The sequence below is a fragment of the Vespa crabro genome, chromosome 12 (genome assembly GCF_910589235.1).
Source record: "Vespa crabro chromosome 12, iyVesCrab1.2, whole genome shotgun sequence".
Classification (NCBI taxonomy): domain Eukaryota; kingdom Metazoa; phylum Arthropoda; class Insecta; order Hymenoptera; family Vespidae; genus Vespa; species Vespa crabro.
Genome location: NC_060966.1, coordinates 5,477,144 through 5,501,934, shown reverse-complemented (window position 1 = coordinate 5,501,934; position 24,791 = coordinate 5,477,144). Strand labels below are relative to the sequence as shown.

Below are 24,791 nucleotides of genomic sequence, written 5' to 3'. Positions count from 1 at the left end.
AAATATGCTTTAAGCATTGAATTCAGGAATTTAAAGAAATCTTTATTATACAAATTATAATAATGTACATAAACATGTATAGTTTTTAAATTACTTTAACTTCCATTTTATAAAAATTTCCATATAACTAATATGTTTATTGTAGAAGTATATATGGATTGTGCTATAATAGTGTTTTACATACACTAAAAACCGGGAAAATCCAATTGCACCTTTACTATCTCTATCAAGTTTTTAAATATTTGTATTATTTTAAAAGTCACATATGTTATTACATTATTTTCTGTATTTTTATGAAAGACTGCAAAAGAGATTGAATACAATTCCAATGTCTACCGATCAAGATTCTTTTTTTTTTTTCTTTTTTTTTTTTAAATTAATAATATTTAATAGCAAAAATATATAAATATATGACATAATTTTTAGTCTATTAAAGGCAAAAGCCAGGTTTTTTATTTTTTTACTTTTTGTGTCGTAATTTCTTATTTTTTGATGCAAAGGAATTTTTGGCTGTTAGTGCAGATAATATGGAGTAAACTAATACAGCTTATTTTCCAATGTCTTCATGATTTAGCACTTAATAACATGTGGCCCCCAAGTTTGACATAATGTTTATACATATCTTGTTAATTCTATTAATAGAAAAGCAAAATATTTTTTACAAAGATGTGTGTATGTTCATATAATTATTTGATGTGACATCTGCATCAATCAAAATTGATACCAGTCAATTTTAACTTGCATGTCATTAAACATGATACTATTATAAATATATAATCTGCTGTCGCGCAAAATTGAAAAACAAAATTGGAAAAAGGAAATGAAGGGCATATAATATAAGCAATTTTATTAATAACTTATTTTCAGCACTGATCTATTTCCTGTATAGATCTGCGCATATGATAATTTTACATCGGGCGGCAGGAAAATATTTTTGCATAGTAATATCAATTTATAAGTAATCAACAAGTATGAGAATCAAGTCTATATTTTGTACATAAGTGATTTTATTACTCCGTTCTCGGCAAAACCTATTATTGTATTGCTATTAGTTAAATAGTCATTATATGCACAATAAAATGTAATATTGAAAAAAGTGCTATAAATTTGTTATAGAGTGCTCAGGCTTTGGCTTGTTATTAATACAAGTACTCTATGGTTATATATCAATGTCTTTCAATTTTGTTCATATTTCCTTTATTATAATAATAGGAATAAATATGCAAAATTGCATGACATTAATAAGAGTCAGGTTTTACATTGAAAATAAACAGATACATGATTGTGCACATATGAATCAATAAGAAACTTTTGAAATAACATTAAACGTTTAAAATTATATTGTATACTAACGATTAGATTGTACATAAGTTTCATAATTTTTTAAAAATGTCGATATGAAATATGACACAATATAAGTGAGATAGATAAGTAGTGTGCACATTCTTTATTTTATCATGACTTTAATGATATTATTTATGCTTATATTTTTTTATCAATCCCGTATAATACTTATGGTTTTATATACAATGGAGCATATAAAAAAGTATGACTTCTTGTGGAATAACATAGAATTCTATATCACTTTCTCTTCAGCATTAATATCTGAAATATACGATTTTATATGATAGTTAAATTGTATGGATTTTTGTGTAGATTAACTGAAGAGATATTGGAATGCATTGATTAAGTTTAATTTTGTATAAATTCTAAACTATGTAATGGGTAGTGAAACAAGAAAATTTAATAAAAAGCTTTGTACTTAAAAATCAAAGAAAATTTTTATTAGTCGATCCATTGCAATATGAAATGAGTTATGAATTGGTATCAATAATATAGCCATAGAGCCTTCATTAGGATCATTGCATATCGGTAAAGAAAGTACCATGTTATTCCAAAGCCCGATTTTTATTATCCTTCTCTAAATCTAGATCATATTTTTGCACAGAGTGTTCCTTTGTTTTTCAACTTGAGATTTTATGAAAGTCGCCTAATATGAATTATTAAAGGAACAGTTTTTATAGACTTATAATTGTGATTATTAATATATAATGTTAACTTGTATTTCTTTTCTCTTTCTTTTTAATAATATAAAAACTGGAATTTATAATTTAATTAAACAGTTGTGAATATTAATTCATGTTTCAGTTCTTATCCTACTAATTATAAAAAAGTAATGAAGGATTCGCAAGATACATTTTTCATAGAACTTACAATTTGTGTCAGAAATATGGCAACCTAATTCTAACTGTTTATTTAATGATAATAATTTTTGCATATAGTAAAAATGTTGGCAATGTGTGAATGTTGTTATATAATAACATGTTCCTTTAACTGATAGTATCAATGTGTATAACTGCAAGTCATACGATATTTTGCCCCTTATAGTTTGTGCGAAAGAACATGTCCATTTTGTATAAGATATTAATGAATTTCAATTAAAGTGAAGTATGAAAGTGTATGAATTGCTAATAATATAAAAAAATAAAGTAAGACAGGGAAATATTATGCAATTGGACTTACACTTTCACGTACTTCACTAGAACTGGAAGACTACATGGACTGGATGAATTTTGTGAATATCCTGTTGTAGAAAAAGTGAATTATCATTTAGATTATACATTACATAGTGTATCAATGTACTGTTATAGTATATGACCACATTAAAACATTGTAATAATATACAGTCAGAAGAAGGCATGTCAATCTGTAAGGATGTACAATTTCCTTAATACCACAGCTAAAGTTGTGAATGTTAAAATATTTTTGTAATCGTTACAGCACATTTTTTTTATAAATATGTATGCTTCTAAAAGTGTTTAAATTATAAGAAAATGCAGTCTGAAAGTATATAATTCTATTCGATAATGTTTTAATTACATTTTATGGGTGGCAATGGACAGCTAATTAATAATAATAATAATAATAATAATAATAATGGTTACAATTTCTCTTAGTTGGCTTCATGATATATTACTATGCTCTTATTTATCAATATTATTGGAACACACACCACAGTATGTAAGGAGCATTTCTGAATTGCAGTATCTTTTCTTTATCGAAATCATCCCATTGACTCGATCAATGTCAATTGTGCCTTACAGAGCCTCCGTATGATAAATTAAAATAAAAATACAGGTGTATATTTTCCATATTTAGCCAATTGATCAAAAATAAATATTTGCTCATAATTTGTGGTTACTAGTCAACCATGTAAGGCCTTCATAAAGCCCATCTCCGGTTGTAGCACATGATGGTTGAACATACCAATTTCTGTCCCGTATCCTAGTTAACCCCAACTTTTCTTGAATCTCATGGGGTTTCATCGCTATATGAAAATAAATAATTCTTAAACTAAATCAATGCGCAATTGTTTTCTCATGTATGAACTATATACTACAAGGAATAATAATAATTTGTATGATAAGAATTATGAGCATTACAATAAATTAAATGATTACTTTTTTATTTGCAGTATAACTTACCATCAGGAAGATCTTGTTTGTTAGCAAAAATTAAAATAATAGCATCACGCATTTCTCTATCATTTATAATCCGATGGAGTTCTTGACGTGCTTCGTCAATTCTATCTCTGTCTGCACAATCTACTACAAAAATAAGACCTTGTGTTCCTGTGTAATAATGACGCCATAATGGACGTATTTTATCCTGTCCACCTACGTCCTAAAATAACACACAAGGTGATAATCAATTCTAATTGCAAATGCTTCACATTCTTATCCATTATTAATGATAAATGTTGTTTTAGTACAAACTTACCCAGACATTAAATTTAACATTTTTATAGGTAACAGTTTCTACATTAAATCCTACAGTCGGTATAGTTGTCACAGACTGTCCTAATTTAAGTTTATACAATATTGCTGACATAAATAATCAAGGAAATGAAATACATGATAGATCTGTCAGATAGTATTCCATCAGGAAGTACTGACTAATGAAATATGAATTAATAAATGTACAAAGGATACTAGTTTTTCCTGCAGCATCTAATCCCAACATGAGAATTCGCATCTCCTTGTTGCCAAAAATTTTTGACAACAACTTTCCCATCTTACCAGCTGCTTTCTAGGCACCTGCCACCTGGATTCCATATACTGTATAATATTAGAAAATTCAAGACTTTTTTTTAGTAGTTTAACAATAATACAAGTAACTATCACATCATTCTCAGATAACTAATTACTCTACCGGATTTACTTTTCTAATATATTGTTAATAGTTATTATGCATTTTATTATATACAATTTAATTTGTCCATAAATTTATTAATTACTATTATAGCTTTTTATTAGAGAAACAAATTGCAATATATAAATACATAACCTCTGAAGAATAGCTACATAACGTTCGAGTAGATAAAAAAAAAAAAAAAAAGGTTCAAAATAAAAATTTAATACTACTCGTGAAAAGATATATAAATAAAAGCAAGATTAATAATTAATTGTTATATTATGAATGAAATTGATGAATATTTGAAGACGATGATAAAAGGAGAGAGAGAGAGAGAGAGAGAGAGAGAGAGAGAGAGAGAGAGAAAGAGAGAGAGAGAGAGAGAGAGAGAGAGAGTAAAAAAGAAAACATAAAAAAAAATCTTTGGAGTATAAAAGTAAAATAAAAACGAAGCTGAGATCTACCTATGTGGGACGAAATTTGTATATGGATCGCACACGCACGGATAATAATTTATAACTTTACCATTTGGAATATAATAAATTCGTTTTTAATTCGTACACGTAAAAGACAAGCATAACGACCATTAGGATAACTCTTTTATCGTCGCCCACACGTTTTACATGACAATCGATGACGAATTTTATTAAGTATGTTGCAGTCTCTCAATCGTATTCTCTTCTGATCAATTAACACGCGCGTCCACACGTTATTTTCGCAAAACTTACCGTAAAACATTTACAAAGATCGATTGTTTTATCGGCACATCGGTACATCACAACACGACACTGCACATAACTTTTTTAATACAGTCGTAATACTGCAGTAACATTACCAAAAACGTTATTTAGGCACGTATAACATAATGCTCCCGCAAGTTCCAAGGAACACACGCGTGCAACTTGAAAGAAAACGCAACTTTAGCTTGAGATCGTTGAAGTATGTATATATGTGTATACGATGTATATATAACTATATATATTATATATACTAAATTCACACATAATTTTAGGCGCCACCACATATTGCCACTATACTAGTTCTTTTCATCTATGAGAGACAATTATGGTTAATTTTTTATAAAATATTCCAATTTCCTCCGATTTTCATCCGTTTCAATCATTTTTCTTAAATTTTCTAAATTATTCATGTACACATATTTATATATATATATATATATATATACATACATATATATATGCAATTATGCATATATATTTTTTTAATATAATTGAAAGATTCTTTGAAAATTGAAATGGGCGTGGAACAAACGACTAAACGAACAATTGATTAGTTATGTGCTATGGTAAAGTTAATTCTTTAGAAAGATCAAGAATAATTTGTTATTTACTTTGTAAAGAAACTTTCGAATTATTTATCGTATTGTTAATTTTTTCCCTGTTTTGATATTAGTTCTTTTCTTTTAGGATACTTTTTTATAATATAATGTTTCTCATTTTTTTCCTTTAATAATTCGCGATGATAAAATCGCACGAGAAATTGTTCGTGGCACCATCTAAATTATATTCCTAGAAACAACATATACAGTTTTTAGTAAAATTAATTTTATTGTCGATAAGTTAAGAGTTGGGAAATTTCTGAGATAAGATTTTGTTAATAGTACTTATAGAAACGTCATTTATAACAATTAATTTAGAAAATTTTGTTAGTTACTGTAAACATAGAATGGTATATAAATGTGTAAAGACGTTACAAAATTTTAATCGTTACACGTAAAAATTATATCGAGAAATTATCTGATTTTAGGTTAGGAGAATATGATGTAACAAATGATAGAAGAACTTGCATAAGAGTTTTGCAAAGGTAAGAATTAGAAAAGTAAAATGAAATACATATAAACATTTTCAATATTTTTATAGAAAATTAAGTTTCCTTTTAATTTCACGATTGATTGAAAAAGTTATCCAGAAAGAAAGTATGAACGACAAATTACTATTTCTTATTGTATTAATCTACTATCAAGATAAAATAGGTTAGGTACGTACAAAACGACTTTTATCTATAATTAAGGCTGTTCACCATCTTTCGCCCGTAGCGTATGTGACTTCAGCGACAGGTATGGACAAAATATGAACTATAAGCTCAATAAGAAAACATTGTCTCCACTATATACCTATTGCATTGGTGCATTATAAATTAAATACCCTTGTCACGCGTTATCTAAGAATTGAATTAGTGCCAGATTTTTGAAAAATTGTAGTATGTAGTAAAAATAATAGTATAGATTATTATACTTACCTGTAGACAGATTGATTGACAAGGGTTTATTAATGATACGCTAATGTAAGTAGTTGTTAAATTTTTTATTTCTTGTTTACAGTTAAACTTATACATATACAAAATCAAAATTTATTTAAGCAGCCATTCGCTCGGTAATACTTGCATTTAAAAATTTACAATTAGTCTTTCCAAGTATTATCGACCCAGGTCTCACCACGTGGAGGTTGCTGCATGTGGAGACCCACGAGCTAACGGTGACTCTACTCTAAAATCCGCGTTCCGCGATACCGATCCGCAATACCTTTCCGCTTCAATGCACTGGCTTCTTAACTAACAGGGTATGCGTAGCTCAGCTACTACACACCTCTTACAGATAGCTCCACCTTTTGCACCGTCCGCTTCAGACATAACGAATTATTAAGCACATTCGAATTCGTGCTTTCCGAATTTCGAACAAACAAAGCGCACTCCTTAGAAATACTAATCGCGTCGCGACACTCACGTGTGTGTTATAATTACGTAGATTCTACTATTAAGCCGAAATTCGCGCAGTACTCCCATCGAAATTTTGAAGAAATCAAACGAAGTCCACGGTAGGACCTTTAATCGCGCCCGAACACCCACGCGAGTGTTAGAAAAACGGAGATTCTACTCTACAATTCGCGTTTTCGATTCGAACAATCAAACGTAATATAGTCGCGCCCGAGAACACCCACGCCTGTGCCCGCCGACACGCGCGCCAGTGTTCTTCCTATCCTTCCCGTATTCGCGCGTAAAAATCGATGATGAATCCTGCCAAGCGATGTATCATGCGGCCGCAGATGAACCTATCCCTCGATGATCTATCCTGAAAAAAATAAGAGAAAGCAAAAAAATATATAAAATAAAACATAATATACACATAGATTATAAATAGAAAATAAATATAATAATAAGTAAATAATATAGAAAATGAACATATATAAATAAATAAGAAAGCTAGAGAAAGAAACAATAAAAGTGCAGCTCAGCACCATTCCATGGATCCTACCTAAGACCTATAAATCATAATTAATAAGAATATATTAAAAACATAATTAAGAACATAATTAAAACATAATTAGAAACATAAACACATAATTAAACACATAATTAGACACACAATTAAATACATAATTAGAAAGAAACAACATAAATAAATATTAAGAATACATGATTAAAAGGAAATAACATAATGATAACATAATTGAAAACATAATTCAAAAGGAAAAATATGAGATAGAAACGAGAACCGGAGTAAGAAAAGATAGCCCCAGAAAGAGAAGAATAGAGACCCCAAAAAAGATAAGGCAAGAGAAACAGTTTTATATGATGCTGTGACAGCAACCCGCACAGAAGCCCTCGCCCACAGGCCCCTCCCATGGGTCCCACCCGAGATATATAAAGGATAATTAGTGAGAGTGAATAAGAATAAATAGAAATAACAGCGGACAAAAAAGTGTGATAGAAAAATTTCCTTTTAGTTTGTCTAAGAAATTATTGTACAATAAATTCTGTGATATTTCTTCTTTCGAAGTATTATTAGCTATATAAGATGGAAATATGTTAATGTTTAGTTGGAATTAGATTAAAAAAATTATGGAAAAGTAATACAATATGCAGCCATTCGCTCGATAATACTTGCATTATAAGATTTATAATTAAACTTTGCAAGTATTAACGACCCAGGTCTCACCACGTGGAGGTTGCTGCATGTGGAGACCCACGAGCTAACGGTGACTCTACTTTACTCTAAAATCCGCGTTCCGCGATACCGATCCCTTATGCCTTCCGCTTCGGATATTTAGGGCGACTTAGCTAACAGGAGGTATATAGCCTCAGCTACAGGGACCCCACTTACAGAGAGCTTTACCGTTCAACACCCTCGCCTCGAGCATAACGGATTATTAAGCACATCTAAATTCGTGCTTCCGAATTTCGAACAATCAAAGCGCATTAATCGCGTTCGCGATACTCACGTGTGTTATAATTACGTAGATTCTATTGTTCTATCCAAATTCGCGAAGTAATCTAATCGATATATCGAAGAAATAAAACGAAGTCCCCGGTAGGACTTTCAATCGCGCAAGCGAACACTAACGTGAGTGTTAGAATAACGGTGACTCGAAATTGAAATCCGAAGCACACTCCGAATTTCAACATTAAAACGAAGTCCATGATAGGACTTTTAATCGCGCCCGGACACCCACGCATGTGTTCGGAAAACGGTGACTTTACTCTAAATAAACTAATCGAATATTCGAGCAAACAAAACGAAGTCCCCGGTAGGACTTTTAATCGCGCACGCGAACACTCACGTGAGTGTTAGAATATCGGTGACTCTAAGTTGAAATCCAAAGTGACATATGTTAACCGGTATTTAGACTTTCCATGATATTTGTCGGGATTTCCGCCCCGCTACCAAACATTAGGATTATCATAATATCAGCCAACTATGTACAGCACTACAAGGTAAACCGTTCGCGCACCCCGAATTTCAACACTAAAACGAAGTCCATGATAGGACTTTTAATCGCGCCCGGACACCCACGCAAGTGTTCGGAAAACGGTGACTCTACTCTAAAAAAACGCGTTCGCGAGGTAATCTAATCGAATATTCGAGCAAATTTAAACGAAGTCCCCGGTAGGACTTTTAAGTCGCGCCCGCGTTCATTCACGTGAGTATTAGAAAAACGGTGACTCTACTCTAAATTCGCGTTTTCGATACGAACAATCAAACGAAGTTTAATCGCGCCCGCGAACACCCACGCCTGTGCTTGCCGACACACGTGCAAGTGTTCTCCTATCCTGCCCGTATTCGCGTGTAAAAATCGATGATGAATCCTGCCATGGGATGTGTCATCCGGCCGCAGATGAAACTACCCCTCGATGATCTATACTGTAAAAGAAAAAGATAAAGAGAAAATAAAAGAACAAAAAAATATATAAAATAAAACACAATATATATACAGATTATAAATAGAAAAAAAATATATATATATATATAAATAGATAAGAGAGCTGGAGAAGGAAATGAAAATAGAAGCATCTCTGCACGATACTGAAACTGCAGCCCGCATCATCGCATGGTACCACCTAAAACATTAATCATAATTAATAACAATATATTAATAACATAATTAGAATCATAATAAAAAAACATAAAAACATAATTAAAAAGAAATAACATAAATAAATATTAAAGAAACATAATTAAAAGGAAATAACATAATTAAATTCTGAAAAGACATAATAAAAAGAAATAACATATTAATAACATAATTAAAGAAGAAAAATATGAGTAATAAAAGAGAGCTGCTGAAAGATAAGAAAATAGAAGTAAGTCTGCACGCTGTTGAAGCAACAGTCCGCTTCTTCTCACGGGTCCTACCTAAAGCTTATAAATTAAAATTATTAAGAATATATTAATAACAAACCTAAAAACATAAAAACATAATTAAAAAGAAATAACATAATAAAAATCTGAAAAGACATAATGAAAAGAAATAACATAATAAAAATCTGAAAAGACATAATGAAAAGAAATAATATATCAGTAACATAATTAAAAAGAAATAACATAATAAAAATCTGAAAAGACATAATGAAAAGAAATAACATATTAATAACATAATTAAAAACATAATTAAAGAAGAAAAATATTAGATAGAAAAGAAAGCTACAAAAAGATAAAAAAATAGAAGCAGCTCTACACGATGCTGAGACAGCAACCCGCACAGAGGCCCACACCCATGTCCCCATTCCATGGGTCCCACCCGAGACTAATAAATCATAATTAATAATAGTAAATATGAATGAAAAATATAAAATAGAAAAGAGAGCCCCAGAAAGAGAAGAAAAGAGAAGCAACTCTATAAGATGCTGAGACAGCAACCCGCACAGAGGCCCACACCCATGGGCCCCTCCAATGGGTCCCACCCGAGACTTATAAATCATAATTAATAATAGTAAATAAGAATGAAAATATGAAATAGAAAAGAGAGGCCCAGAAAGAGAAGAAAAGTGAAGCAGCTCTATAAGATGCTGAGACAGTAACCTACACAAATGCACACACCCATGGGTTCCACACGAGATATATATATAGAGGATAATTAATGACAGTAAATAAGAAAAAATAGAAATGACAGTAATTATACGAACGATAAATTGCTGAATTTAATTTGATTAAACTTAAGAAAAATAAAAGATTAATTAAAAAGAAATTAAATATTCTGAACACAGATATAAATAAATATTATTCTCTCTGAAAGAAATATTATATTTATTAATCGATAATATATGATAATATATGTACATGTTCTCTATAACGTTGCTAAGAATATCCTATTGTTTAAATATTAATTAATTATTCCTTCACGTGTTCGCGATCCCACGAGCCGGACCTAGTTGAAAAGAAATAAGGAAAGAAAAAAGAATTAGTATACATGTATATTAATTATACGAACGATAAAATGCTAAATTTAATTTGATTAAACTTAAGAAAAATAAACGATAAATTTAAATAAATATTATTCTCTCTGAAAGAAATATTATTATATCTATTAATCGATAGTAAATGACAATACATGTATATGATTTTTATAACGTTGCTAAGAATATCTTATTGTTTAAATATTAATTAATTATACTTTACGTGTATCGTATATTGTTTAAATGTTAAGATAATCTTCTTTATTAATCATTCCTTCACGTGTTCGCGATCCCACGACCTGGCTCCCTAGCTGAAAAGAAATAAGAAAAGAAAAAAGAATATGTATATATGTATATTAATTATGCGAACAATAAAATTCTGAAATTTAATTTAATTAAACTTAAGAAAAATAAAAGATTAATTAAAATAAAAAATGAAATATTCTGAAAACTGATCTAAAGGAATATTATTCTCTCTGAAAGAAATATTATATTATTTTTACATCTTATAGATATATGATTTTAATATAGAACTCGATTTTATTAAAATAAAATTATGAATTTAATTGAACTTTAGAAAAGAAAAAATGTGCAAAATTTATCAATCGACTTTAACGTAAAATTTGATTTTATTAAATTAGAATCATAAATTCAATTAAGTTTCAAAAAAAAGTTTAATATTAAAAAGGCATAAAATATGAAATAATTCTATTCGCGTACCCGTGGCAATGTGGGAATATTATTTACGGAAAGTTATTTCGTCTCAGTTTTTTAAATTTACACCCCTACACCCATCACCATAAGAGCATTTTGAGTGACAACATGGTAAAATTAAAATATTAACATAGTAAAACTAAGAGCCATTCTCAAAAGTTCCTAGTGAACCTTCGAAAATAACTCAATAGTCTAATAGTTATCCTCTTGAGCCACATGTTGTCTTCGACATATAGCCTCTTGTTTGCTTCGTGCCTCAACCTAATCGATTATCACTCTAAAACTGTAACGACAAAATTTGATTTCAAATTCTAAGATATGAAAGAAAACACTAATACAACCCTAACGCATCTGAAAACTTATTATCCTTTCGAAAGATACTTTTTCGCAGCGTGGGAGAAATTGGATATTAATTATAAAAAAATTAGAAATTAGATAATAATATATTAATTGCTGAAAATCCTGAGCTAAAAATTAATTAATTTATCATCTAGGCTTACGGACTACGTCTCTTTGTTTTTTAGCAATCATTCTACTCGATTTTTCTCTTTCAAAACTAATGACTCTGTCGAGACTTTTCTTGTATCAAATTAAATTGATTAAATATTTAATTAATAATTATTTAAAAATATAAAGTAAACCCTTGGACGTTCCTTCTTACAAACGAATATTTTAATTATTGTAATAAAATCATCCACAGTTTCGTTTGTAATCCAGAGACTATCCATCGCGAGTGTCTTCTTGCTCGTTCTTTATTAGAACTTATGAATGTCGATTCTTTACTTATTTCCGCGCGAGTAAAATATTTAAAAATGTATTAAAATATTCAATATATCAAATAATTATAAACGCATTTGAACAAGAAGACCCTATCCTGATCTAATAAATAAATGAAAAAATAATAAACCATTCACGAGTAAATCTCCGAAGAAATTTACTCGTGGTCACTCAATGCTCTTTTACTAATTAATTACAACCAATCACCCGTGCCGATTCGGACCTTTCGTCCTCGACATGATTGAGTGATTGGAGGGACTTAAAAATTCACTCACTACTTAAGAAGTTCTGCGATGGCTCCAAAACACTCGTTCGCGAATTCGGTCGAAGTTGAGGGTGATTGATGATTCGCAGGTAATTGAAAATGAAATAGTTTGACATCGAAGTTGGTCGAAATCCTTTTCAATGATGCACTGACTCTATTACGCGGTAGTTATTCTTTAACGAACGGTCACTGAAGTTAATTCGCGAAATTCTATTATCTTTTATAAATACAGTCTGTATGACTGTTAAAAAAGCAATACATTTTGCGAACAAATACTGACTCTAACGACTGCATTGCACGCAGTCGATGAAAAAACATTTGATGATTAAATCGCGAAACGCGAACGAACAAACACTGCTTCTACTTCGCGATAATTTTTATTTTAGCGATACAAACACTCGATTACATCATTACTACGCGCGCAATTGTAATGAAGTTCTGAAACAAAAAAATACAAACAAAATATTTAATATGACTGTTATAAAAAGAAACTGTATAAATTATTGAACAAATGTCTGATATGAAAATATACTTACTTAAAATTTTCGTTGATAATTGTAGCAAAAACAAACTGAAAAACCTTCGATGTTGAACCTCGGAGGAGAACTGCAAATTGTCATAGTCAATAAATGTCCCAATATGTCGATATTGCACAAGCCCAATTGTTCCAGGATCAAAATTTTAAACTTCTGAAACATTAAATAGAAATTATTTATAGTTACTCTCGCGTTACTGTCTTTTTAATGCTTAATCGAATGTATTATTGTTTAAATATTAGTTTATTGCTCCCCACGTGTATTAAAAATTGCTTAAATTATTTAAAAAATAACCAAAAGTATTAATTTGTAAGTTTACGCGTTTAGAAAAGTAGGTTTAGATGTGCACTCGTCGGAATACAAAAGAAAACTAATCAAGAACTGGTAAAAGTAAAAATCAAGCGCGTTTATGTTTATAGTGCACAAGGCCACTGTCCCGAAATCAAAATTTTAAAGTACTGAAATTTTAAATCAAAATTATTTTTATTTTCTCGCGTTTATATGTAGTGTTAATGTTTAAACGAATGTACTATTGTTTAAATAATAGTTTATTGCACCTCACGTGTACTAATAATTGTTTAAATAAACTAAAAATTATCAGAAGTATTAATTTCTAAGTATTCGCGTTTAGAAAAGAGGGTTTAGATGTGCACTCGTCGGAATACAAAAGAAAACTAATCCCGAAATAGTCAAAGTTAAAATCAAGCGCGTTTATGTTTATAGTGCACAAGGCCACTGTCCCGAAATCAAAATTTTAAAGTACTACTATTTTAAATCAAAATTATTTTTATTTTCTCGCGTTTATCCGTATTGTTAATGTTTAAACGAATGTACTATTGTTTAAATAATAGTTTATTGCACCTCACGTGTACTAATAATTGTTTAAATAAACTAAAAATTATCAGAAGTATTAATTTCTAAGTATTCGCGTTTAGAAAAGAGGGTTTAGATGTGCACTCGTCGGAATACAAAAGAAAACTAATCCCGAAATAGTCAAAGTTAAAATCAAGCGCGTTTATGTTTATAGTGCACAAGGCCACTGTCCCGAAATCAAAATTTTAAAGTACTACTATTTTAAATCAAAATTATTTTTATTTTCTCGCGTTTATCCGTATTGTTAATGTTTAAACGAATGTACTATTGTTTAAATTATAGTTTATTGCTCCCCACGTGTACTAATAATTGTTTAAATAAATAAAAATTATCTGAAGTATTAATTTCTAAGTATTCGCGTTTAGAAAAGAGGGTTTAGATGTGCACTCTTCGGAATGCAAGAGAACACTAATGCCGATATGGTCAAAGTTAAAATCAAGCGCGTTTATGTTTATACTGCACAAGGCCAGTGTCCCGGAATCAAAATTTTAAAGTACTACAATTTTTATTTTTATTTTCTCGCGTTTATCCGTATTGTTAATGTTTAAACGAATGTACTATTGTTTAAATTATAGTTTATTGCTCCACACGTGTACTAATAATTGTTTAAATAAATAAAAATTATCAGAAGTATTAATTTCTAAGTATTCGCGTTTAGAAAAGAGGGTTTAGATGTGCACTCTTCGGAATGCAAGAGAACACTAATGCCGAAATGGTCAAAGTTAAAATCAAGCGCGTTTATGTTTATACTGCACAAGGCCAATGTCCCGAAATCAAAATTTTAAAGTACTACAATTTCAAATCAAGATTATTTTTATTTTCTCGCGTTTATATGTAGTGTTAATGTTTAAATAATAGTTTATTGCACCCCACGTGTGTTAAAAATTGTTTAAATTATTGAAAAAATAATCAAAAGTATTAATTTGTAAGTATTCGCGTTTAGAAAAGAGGGTTTAGATGTGCACTCTTCGGAATGCAAGAGAACACTAATGCCGAAATGGTCAAAGTTAAAATCAAGCGCGTTTATGTTAATACTGCACAAGGCCAGGGTCCCGAAATCAAAATTTTAAAGTACTACAATTTTTATTTTTATTTTCTCGCGTTTATCCGTATTGTTAATGTTTAAACGAATGTACTATTGTTTAAATAATAGTTTATTGCACCTCACGTGTACTAATAATTGTTTAAATAAATTAAAAATTATCAGAAGTATTAATTTCTAAGTATTCGCGTTTAGAAAAGAGGGTTTAGATGTGCACTCTTCGGAATGCAAGAGAACACTAATGCCGAAATGGTCAAAGTTAAAATCAAGCGCGTTTATGTTTATACTGCACAAGGCCAATGTCCCGAAATCAAAATTTTAAAGTACTACAATTTCAAATCAAGATTATTTTTATTTTCTCGCGTTTATATGTAGTGTTAATGTTTAAATAATAGTTTATTGCACCCCACGTGTGTTAAAAATTGTTTAAATTATTGAAAAAATAATCAAAAGTATTAATTTGTAAGTATTCGCGTTTAGAAAAGAGGGTTTAGATGTGCACTCTTCGGAATGCAAGAGAACACTAATGCCGAAATGGTCAAAGTTAAAATCAAGCGCGTTTATGTTAATACTGCACAAGGCCAGGGTCCCGAAATCAAAATTTTAAAGTACTGAAATTTTAAATCAAAATTATTTTTATTTTCTCGCGTTTATCCGTATTGTTAATGTTTAAACGAATGTACTATTGTTTAAATTATAGTTTATTGCTCCCCACGTGTACTAATAATTGTTTAAATAAATAAAAATTATCAGAAGTATTAATTTCTAAGTATTCGCGTTTAGAAAAGAGGGTTTAGATGTGCACTCTTCGGAATGCAAGAGAACACTAATGCCGATATGGTCAAAGTTAAAATCAAGCGCGTTTATGTTTATACTGCACAAGGCCAGTGTCCCGGAATCAAAATTTTAAAGTACTACAATTTTTATTTTTATTTTCTCGCGTTTATCCGTATTGTTAATGTTTAAACGAATGTACTATTGTTTAAATTATAGTTTATTGCTCCACACGTGTACTAATAATTGTTTAAATAAATAAAAATTATCAGAAGTATTAATTTCTAAGTATTCGCGTTTAGAAAAGAGGGTTTAGATGTGCACTCTTCGGAATGCAAGAGAACACTAATGCCGAAATGGTCAAAGTTAAAATCAAGCGCGTTTATGTTTATACTGCACAAGGCCAGTGTCCCGAAATCAAAATTTTAAAGTACTACAATTTCAAATCAAGATTATTTTTATTTTCTCGCGTTTATATGTAGTGTTAATGTTTAAATAATAGTTTATTGCACCCCACGTGTGTTAAAAATTGTTTAAATTATTGAAAAAATAATCAAAAGTATTAATTTGTAAGTATTCGCGTTTAGAAAAGAGGGTTTAGATGTGCACTCTTCGGAATGCAAGAGAACACTAATGCCGAAATGGTCAAAGTTAAAATCAAGCGCGTTTATGTTAATACTGCACAAGGCCAGGGTCCCGAAATCAAAATTTTAAAGTACTGAAATTTTAAATCAAAATTATTTTTATTTTCTCGCGTTTATCCGTATTGTTAATGTTTAAACGAATGTACTATTGTTTAAATTATAGTTTATTGCTCCCCACGTGTACTAATAATTGTTTAAATAAATAAAAATTATCAGAAGTATTAATTTCTAAGTATTCGCGTTTAGAAAAGAGGGTTTAGATGTGCACTCTTCGGAATGCAAGAGAACACTAATGCCGAAATGGTCAAAGTTAAAATCAAGCGCGTTTATGTTAATACTGCACAAGGCCAGGGTCCCGAAATCAAAATTTTAAAGTACTACAATTTTTATTTTTATTTTCTCGCGTTTATCCGTATTGTTAATGTTTAAACGAATGTACTATTGTTTAAATATTAGTTTATTGCACCTCACGTGTACTAATAATTGTTTAAATAAATTAAAAATTATCAGAAGTATTAATTTCTAAGTATTCGCGTTTAGAAAAGAGGGTTTAGATGTGCACTCTTCGGAATGCAAGAGAACACTAATGCCGAAATGGTCAAAGTTAAAATCAAGCGCGTTTATGTTTATACTGCACAAGGCCAATGTCCCGAAATCAAAATTTTAAAGTACTACAATTTCAAATCAAGATTATTTTTATTTTCTCGCGTTTATATGTAGTGTTAATGTTTAAATAATAGTTTATTGCACCCCACGTGTGTTAAAAATTGTTTAAATTATTGAAAAAATAATCAAAAGTATTAATTTGTAAGTATTCGCGTTTAGAAAAGAGGGTTTAGATGTGCACTCTTCGGAATGCAAGAGAACACTAATGCCGAAATGGTCAAAGTTAAAATCAAGCGCGTTTATGTTAATACTGCACAAGGCCAGGGTCCCGAAATCAAAATTTTAAAGTACTACAATTTTTATTTTTATTTTCTCGCGTTTATCCGTATTGTTAATGTTTAAACGAATGTACTATTGTTTAAATAATAGTTTATTGCACCTCACGTGTACTAATAATTGTTTAAATAAATTAAAAATTATCAGAAGTATTAATTTCTAAGTATTCGCGTTTAGAAAAGAGGGTTTAGATGTGCACTCTTCGGAATGCAAGAGAACACTAATGCCGAAATGGTCAAAGTTAAAATCAAGCGCGTTTATGTTTATACTGCACAAGGCCAATGTCCCGAAATCAAAATTTTAAAGTACTACAATTTCAAATCAAGATTATTTTTATTTTCTCGCGTTTATATGTAGTGTTAATGTTTAAATAATAGTTTATTGCACCCCACGTGTGTTAAAAATTGTTTAAATTATTGAAAAAATAATCAAAAGTATTAATTTGTAAGTATTCGCGTTTAGAAAAGAGGGTTTAGATGTGCACTCTTCGGAATGCAAGAGAACACTAATGCCGAAATGGTCATAGTTAAAATCAAGCGCGTTTATGTTATTACTGCACAAGGCCAGTGTCCCGAAATCAAAATTTTAAAGTACTGAAATTTTAAATCAAAATTATTTTTATTTTCTCGCGTTTATCCGTATTGTCAATGTTTAAACGAATGTACTATTGTTTAAATAATAGTTTATTGCACCTCACGTGTACTAATAATTGTTTAAATAAATTAAAAATTATCAGAAGTATTAATTTGTAAGTATTCGCGTTTAGAAAAGAGGGTTTAGATGTGCACTCTTCGGAATGCAAGAGAACACTAATGCCGAAATGGTCAAAGTTAAAATCAAGCGCGTTTATGTTTATACTGCACAAGGCCAGTGTCCCGGAATCAAAATTTTAAAGTACTACAATTTTTATTTTTATTTTCTCGCGTTTATCCGTATTGTTAATGTTTAAACGAATGTACTACTGTTTAAATAATAGTTTATTGCACCTCACGTGTACTAATAATTGTTTAAATAAATTAAAAATTATCAGAAGTATTAATTTCTAAGTATTCGCGTTTAGAAAAGTGGGTTTAGATGTGCACTCTTCGGAATGCAAGAGAACACTAATGCCGAAATGGTCAAAGTTAAAATCAAGCGCGTTTATGTTTATACTGCACAAGGCCAATGTCCCGAAATCAAAATTTTAAAGTACTACAATTTCAAATCAAGATTATTTTTATTTTCTCGCGTTTATATGTAGTGTTAATGTTTAAATAATAGTTTATTGCACCCCACGTGTGTTAAAAATTGTTTAAATTATTGAAAAAATAATCAAAAGTATTAATTTGTAAGTATTCGCGTTTAGAAAAGAGGGTTTAGATGTGCACTCTTCGGAATGCAAGAGAACACTAATGCCGAAATGGTCAAAGTTAAAATCAAGCGCGTTTATGTTTATACTGCACAAGGCCAGGGTCCCGAAATCAAAATTTTAAAGTACTACAATTTTTATTTTTATTTTCTCGCGTTTATCCGTATTGTTAATGTTTAAACGAATGTACTATTGTTTAAATAATAGTTTATTGCACCTCACGTGTACTAATAATTGTTTAAATAAATTAAAAATTATCAGAAGTATTAATTTCTAAGTATTCGCGTTTAGAAAAGAGGGTTTAGATGTGCACTCTTCGGAATGCAAGAGAACACTAATGCCGAAATGGTCAAAGTTAAAATCAAGCGCGTTTATGTTTATACTGCACAAGGCCAGTGTCCCGAAATCAAAATTTTAAAGTACTACTATTTTAAATCAAAATTATTTTTATATTCTCCCGTTTATCCGTATTGTTAATGTTTAAGCGAATGTACTATTGTTTAAATAATAGTTTATTGCTCTCCACGTGTGTTAAAAATTATTTATATATTTGAAAAGTTATCAGAAGTATTAATTTGTAATCTTTCGCTTTTAGAAAAGAGGATTTCTATGTGCACTCGTCGGAGTACAAAAGAAAACTTTGTCGGCGATCAACAAAGTTAATAAAAAGTGCGTTTATGTTTATATTTCACAGAACCAACTTTCCGGAGATCAAAATTTTTAAGTATGACAATTTTTAATTAAAATTATTTGTAAAAAATTAAAATTTCCTTGCGTGTTTCGGTCTTTTTATGTTTTCACGTTTAGAAAGAATGAGCTTCGATTTTTTTCTCGTTGTGTTACTATATCGTACTTTGTACTTTTAAATATTTGTATAAACTATTACGATAGAATATTATCTGTCATACTAATTCATTTAAATTAACTACACTCATATATTTATATTTAAATTTCTCTGCTTATCTTATCGAATGTATGTGCATATATATATATATATGTGAATATACACGTAAACGTAAAAATATCTGTATATGTGTATGTAAATATATATATATGTATGTATATTCATGTGTATATATATATATATACATATATTTTTTTGTTATTGATAGTTATTTCTTGATAGAAAATGCTTTGTTACTTTTAAAGTGAAAAATGATAAGATTCAGTCGATGGGATGTGCGCATGCGTGTTACGCAACACACGCAGGCGCATATATACATACAGTGACGACACCTATATAATACTCAGTGTCTACACGAACGTCACATAAGAATGCGATAGGTTTGATTTATTGATTGTATGCTTTTCGAAATATTTGTAGTAGAATATTACATAAATTAACAGTGTTAACGTTATTTTATTATTTTGCAGGTTACGAACAGGATAAAGGTCACATTCCTCCATATGAATTTCTTTTTTTACTCATCCTTTTACCTTTCACTTTGGAGTCTTTTTTTTTTTACTTCGTCGCACATACGAAAGAATATACGTATAAAAGCGTAGAGTAACACGTGTATTATTAAAGGTAATGGAAAATAATATAAGACCATATATATCTTTATCTTTTTCTTAATATAAATCGTTGATTTCGTTTCATTTAATAGGTTATATTTTTATTCATTTACTCTTTCTTTTTTTTTTTTCTTTTTTCTGTTTTGTTTCATTTCGTGCACAAAGAATGAAATGAAAAAAAAAAAAAAAAAAACAAAGAATGTAATAAGATCGATCCTTTCGAGGTGATCTGTAGAAAAATGTCTTCTGGAAGATCCTCGATGTGAATGTCAAGGAATATCGTAGCGAGATATGCTGAGAAGAAAAAGAAGAATTATATACATGCCCGGATGGTTGGAGGGGCGTCAGACATCGATAAGAGAAATCGAATCAAGCTTGCTACGTGGAATTGTGAAAGTAAAGGTGTATCGTTCCTTTCGAGTCAGGTTAGGTCTAATGGACAAGTTCTGTGCATACCTGTTGCTCTCACTATTCTACGTTCGTTTCATTCCGGTTCTTTTACTCGTTTTATCGACACTCTCCGCTTACGTTTCTCTATCAACGAGTTGATAAAAAAGAAAGAAAGAAAAAAAAAATTAACGTGATAATACTACAACGGTGATAACGGGATTCCGTTTTACAGAAGTCATTCCTTAGTGTCAAATACATAGCTTTTGACAATTATGGAGAATTTGAAAAGAAAATTGGTGGCCTACGGTCAGGAACATCTGTTACAATATTGGGATCAGTTATCGCAAGAGGAGAGGGACATATTGGAGAAAGAAATTTTAGAATTAGACTTAGTCGAATTGACATCTTATTATGATAGAGCAACGTCATCGTTATCTGCTGTTAAAAATAAATTAGACGATAAAATACAGCCTATACCAGAAAATAATATTGTTTCTGGCGAAGCTTGTACTAAAGAAGAATTGAAAATGTATAATTCATTGGGATTAAAAGAAGTAGCTGATGGACGTGTTGCAGTTTTATTATTAGCTGGTGGACAAGGTACTCGTTTAGGTGTTACATATCCTAAAGGTATGTACGAAGTTGGATTGCCATCCCACAAAACTTTATTTCAATTACAAGCCGAGAGGATACGTAGATTGGAAACATTGGCAGAGAAATATTTAGGAAAGAGGGGTGAAATAATATGGTACGTAGTAATAATATAAAACGTAATTGTTTTATATTATTATTATTATTATTATTATTTATTTATATGTAATGAATTAATTAAAAGAATATATTATAAATGTATTATTATTATTGGATTAGGTATATAATGACCAGCGAAGCCACGCACGATTCTACGATTATTTATCTTCGAGAAAATGATTATTTTGGTCTAAAGGAGAAAAATGTAATGGCTTTTAAACAAGGTATGCTACCTTGTTTCACTTTAAATGGAAAAATTATTTTAGATGAGAAACATAAGATATCAAGAGCACCCGATGGAAATGGTGGATTGTACAAAGCATTGAAAGTCCAAGGAGTATTAGACGACATGGTACAACGCGGTATTCGTAGTATTCATGTACATTCCGTAGATAATATCTTAGTAAAGGTAGCGGATCCTATATTTTTGGGATATTGTTTATCCGTATCAACGGATTGTGGCGTTAAAGTAATTGAAAAATCTTCACCGTCCGAGCCAGTAGGAGTGGTTTGTAAGGTAATAACAAGACTATCATGTAAAATATTATTTATTTCTTTTATTAACGTTCTTATATTTTTATTCCTTTTAGGTGGACGATCATTATCAAGTCGTTGAATATAGTGAAATTTCAAAAGAAACGGCGGAACTTCAACAGGACGACGGTCGGCTGATGTTCAATGCTGCAAATATATGCAATCATTATTTTACCGTAGATTTTTTATTGGCACTTGGCAATAAGTACGAGGCATCAATGGAATTACATGGAGCTAAGAAGAAGATTCCTTACATCGATGATAATGGAAAGAAATGCACTCCAACCAGTCCTAATGGTATTAAAATTGAAAAGTTTGTATTTGATGTCTTCAAGTTCGCAAAAAATTTTGTTGCCTGGCAAGGTATTCGCGAAGAAGAATTTAGTCCTCTTAAGAATTCGGATTCTGCCAAGCAGGATTGTCCCTCTACCGCACGTCATGATTTACTTTGGCTTCATAAGAAGTGGTTGTTAAATGCAGGCGCGCAAAAAATTAATGGGGATGTTGAAATATCACCTTTACGTTCATACGCGGGTGAGGATTTAAATAATATAGCGAAGGACCAATCATTCGAAGGGCCTAGCGTTATCGAATAATTCTATGAAACAACTTAATTAATAGATCGCATTAAAGAAGATCTTTTAATCGAAATTTTATTATTATTATTATTATTATTATCCAAGGGATATAAAACATTTGTATTTCTTCAGTATTGTTAAAGAAGAATGGAAATATTTATATTCCGTCTTCATTTAAAAATCATACGTACGGTACAATGTTGGACAATATTGAATTAAATTAACGATTAATATTTACAATTGATGTTTTCGTTTCTATGGAAAATTTAGACTATCAATGTTTTCTGACTCTATAATAATAGCTCGTCAATGATTCATGGTGTGTCTCTACCTACGAAGTTATTTATCAGTACTCGATCATTGACTTATAACCTCCTAAATAGATCATAGATCATTGACAAACTATTCCATAGAAATATTTACCTATATTGTTATTAATCGTTAATCGATTGAAATAATGTACAACATTGCTGTGATTCAATATGAGATAAGAAAATTTTTTATCGGTGTGCGATTTTTGATAACGAATGTATATATTGCGGTCTAGTCGATTATCGAGCAAGATACCAATATCATACAATATCAATGGTATGTAATATCTGTTTATTAAATATATACTTTTTAATGAATGCAATATGATCGTTTAAAGAAATACGATATAGTATAATTTACCATATCGTATTTATTAATATTATTAATAATAATTGTTAATAATAATTTTTTTTTTTCTTTTTGGGTCATTTTGTTTTTACCAATATCGACGTTACAATGATTAGTTATCACTGTATTATCGATAATACGATGATTACTGCATTATCGACGAGTTACGATGGTCGCTATATTATCGATATTATCGATAAACTAGATTACTGCTTTCGAATGACAAAATATTAAATGCCAATAATAGATTGATAATTTTTAACTTTTTATTTCTTTTTATTTTAATTCATCTACAAGAATTATTTATGAAATTGTATTATATGTTAATATATCGATAACGCATATTTATCGTTCCAAATATTTGACGAAGTAACATAAAGATAACGAATATTAATGAACGGATTTATGAAAATCCGTCACACTAAAAAATTTTACAATTTTGATAATATTAAAATAAAATTAAAGTGTGATCTATCATATATATATATATATATATATATGTATATATATATGTATATATATATATATATATAAATACATTCGCGGTATTAATCGTAAGTCTACATAAATATATACAGATACAATTTGTTATAACATTCTGTATATTTTTATTCTTACAATCCATGTATATGCATAATACGCTAATTTCTGATTGTATGCCCGTGACTATTAATTAGAGACTAATGCAATTTTTTTTTTCTTTCTTTCTTTTTATCTTCTTTTTTCTTATTTTTTTCTTTTTTTTTTTTTTTTCTTTTCCATTTTCTTTTCTTTTTCTTTTACTCATCGTGTATACATATAGTGCCTTACATATTAATTATGTATACGGGGAGTAAAATAGGAACTTGTGGTCGCCTGATGTACTTGAAACTTACTTACTTATTTACTTATTTACTTATTTTTTTTCAGTAACACGACTACTACGAGCTGTATTAAACGTTATCGGATGAAGTAATAAAAAGAAAAAAAAGAAAAAAAAAAAAAAAAAGAAAGAAAAAAAAAATGAAAGAGATCTCGTGTCTATTTCAGGCACGATCTTCTCAGAATAAAATGAAAATAAAATTTTAAAATAATAATATATCGACAAGAGAGAAAGAATATCTAGAAGAGTATATTCCTTTAATAAATGAAGATTTTTCTCTCTGTCTATAAGAGGGGATCCATATATATATAAAAGTGACTGTTTTGGACGAAGTTAATGGGTTTTTTTTTCTTCTTTTTTCTTTTTTCTCTCACTCTCTCTCTCTCTCTCTCTCTCTTTCGTACAAACAGGCCGCAAAAAGGCACCAAGCAACGCGATCTTTTTTTTTTCCCCCCACGAGCTCCTAAATCTCAAAACCATGAATTATACTTGGACAGAATAAATTGACAAGAGCAGAGAAAATGGGGAAGAGGAAGAAGAAGAAGAAGAAGAAACAAGAAGATGTAGATGAAGAAGAAGAAGAAGAAGAAGAAGAAAAAGAAGATGAAGAAGAAGAAGGAGAAAAAGAAAAAGAAATAAAGAACTAGGATGAAAGATTTTCCAAAAGTCTGACAATCAAACGAACTATTCCATTAGACACTTT

At 29.8% G+C, this 24,791-nt stretch overlaps 2 protein-coding genes and 1 long non-coding RNA gene across 9 annotated transcripts; 2 read left to right on the top strand and 1 right to left on the bottom strand.

The window, feature by feature from the left end:
* Positions 1 to 21: 21 nt before the first annotated feature.
* Positions 22 to 7,079, bottom strand: LOC124428475 (ADP-ribosylation factor 6). Of its 6 annotated transcripts, none has more exons than XM_046972537.1 (5): positions 6,201 to 7,079; positions 3,993 to 4,118; positions 3,781 to 3,884; positions 3,486 to 3,684; positions 22 to 3,328 (listed from the first exon to the last, which is right to left on the bottom strand). In XM_046972537.1, the coding sequence occupies exons 2-5, from the start codon at positions 4,072 to 4,074 to the stop codon at positions 3,186 to 3,188; spliced, it is 528 nt and encodes a 175-aa protein (XP_046828493.1). In that variant the 5' UTR covers positions 4,075 to 4,118; positions 6,201 to 7,079; the 3' UTR covers positions 22 to 3,185. The 6 variants fall into 6 exon arrangements, with proteins under 6 accessions (XP_046828493.1, XP_046828490.1, XP_046828489.1 ...); XM_046972534.1 differs by lacking the exon at positions 6,201 to 7,079 and adding an exon at positions 4,923 to 5,212 and having other exon boundaries at positions 3,993 to 4,104; XM_046972533.1 differs by lacking the exon at positions 6,201 to 7,079 and adding an exon at positions 4,923 to 5,206.
* LOC124428476 lies at positions 5,752 to 19,749 on the top strand. The gene is made up of 4 exons (XR_006943186.1): positions 5,752 to 5,883; positions 5,962 to 6,018; positions 6,075 to 6,192; positions 19,395 to 19,749. It is a non-coding gene; the product is annotated as an uncharacterized LOC124428476 (long non-coding RNA).
* Positions 19,750 to 20,027: 278 nt separating this feature from the next.
* Positions 20,028 to 24,214, top strand: LOC124428472 (UDP-N-acetylhexosamine pyrophosphorylase). 2 transcript variants are annotated; one of them, XM_046972527.1, is made up of 5 exons: positions 20,028 to 20,099; positions 20,174 to 20,327; positions 20,480 to 21,452; positions 21,575 to 21,971; positions 22,045 to 24,214. In XM_046972527.1, exons 3-5 carry the CDS (start codon positions 20,977 to 20,979, stop codon positions 22,582 to 22,584), a joined length of 1,413 nt encoding a protein of 470 aa, XP_046828483.1. In that variant the 5' UTR covers positions 20,028 to 20,099; positions 20,174 to 20,327; positions 20,480 to 20,976; the 3' UTR covers positions 22,585 to 24,214. The 2 variants fall into 2 exon arrangements, with proteins under 2 accessions (XP_046828483.1, XP_046828484.1); XM_046972528.1 differs by lacking the exons at positions 20,028 to 20,099; positions 20,174 to 20,327 and having other exon boundaries at positions 20,436 to 20,739; positions 20,937 to 21,452.
* The last annotated feature ends 577 nt before the right edge of the window (positions 24,215 to 24,791 follow it).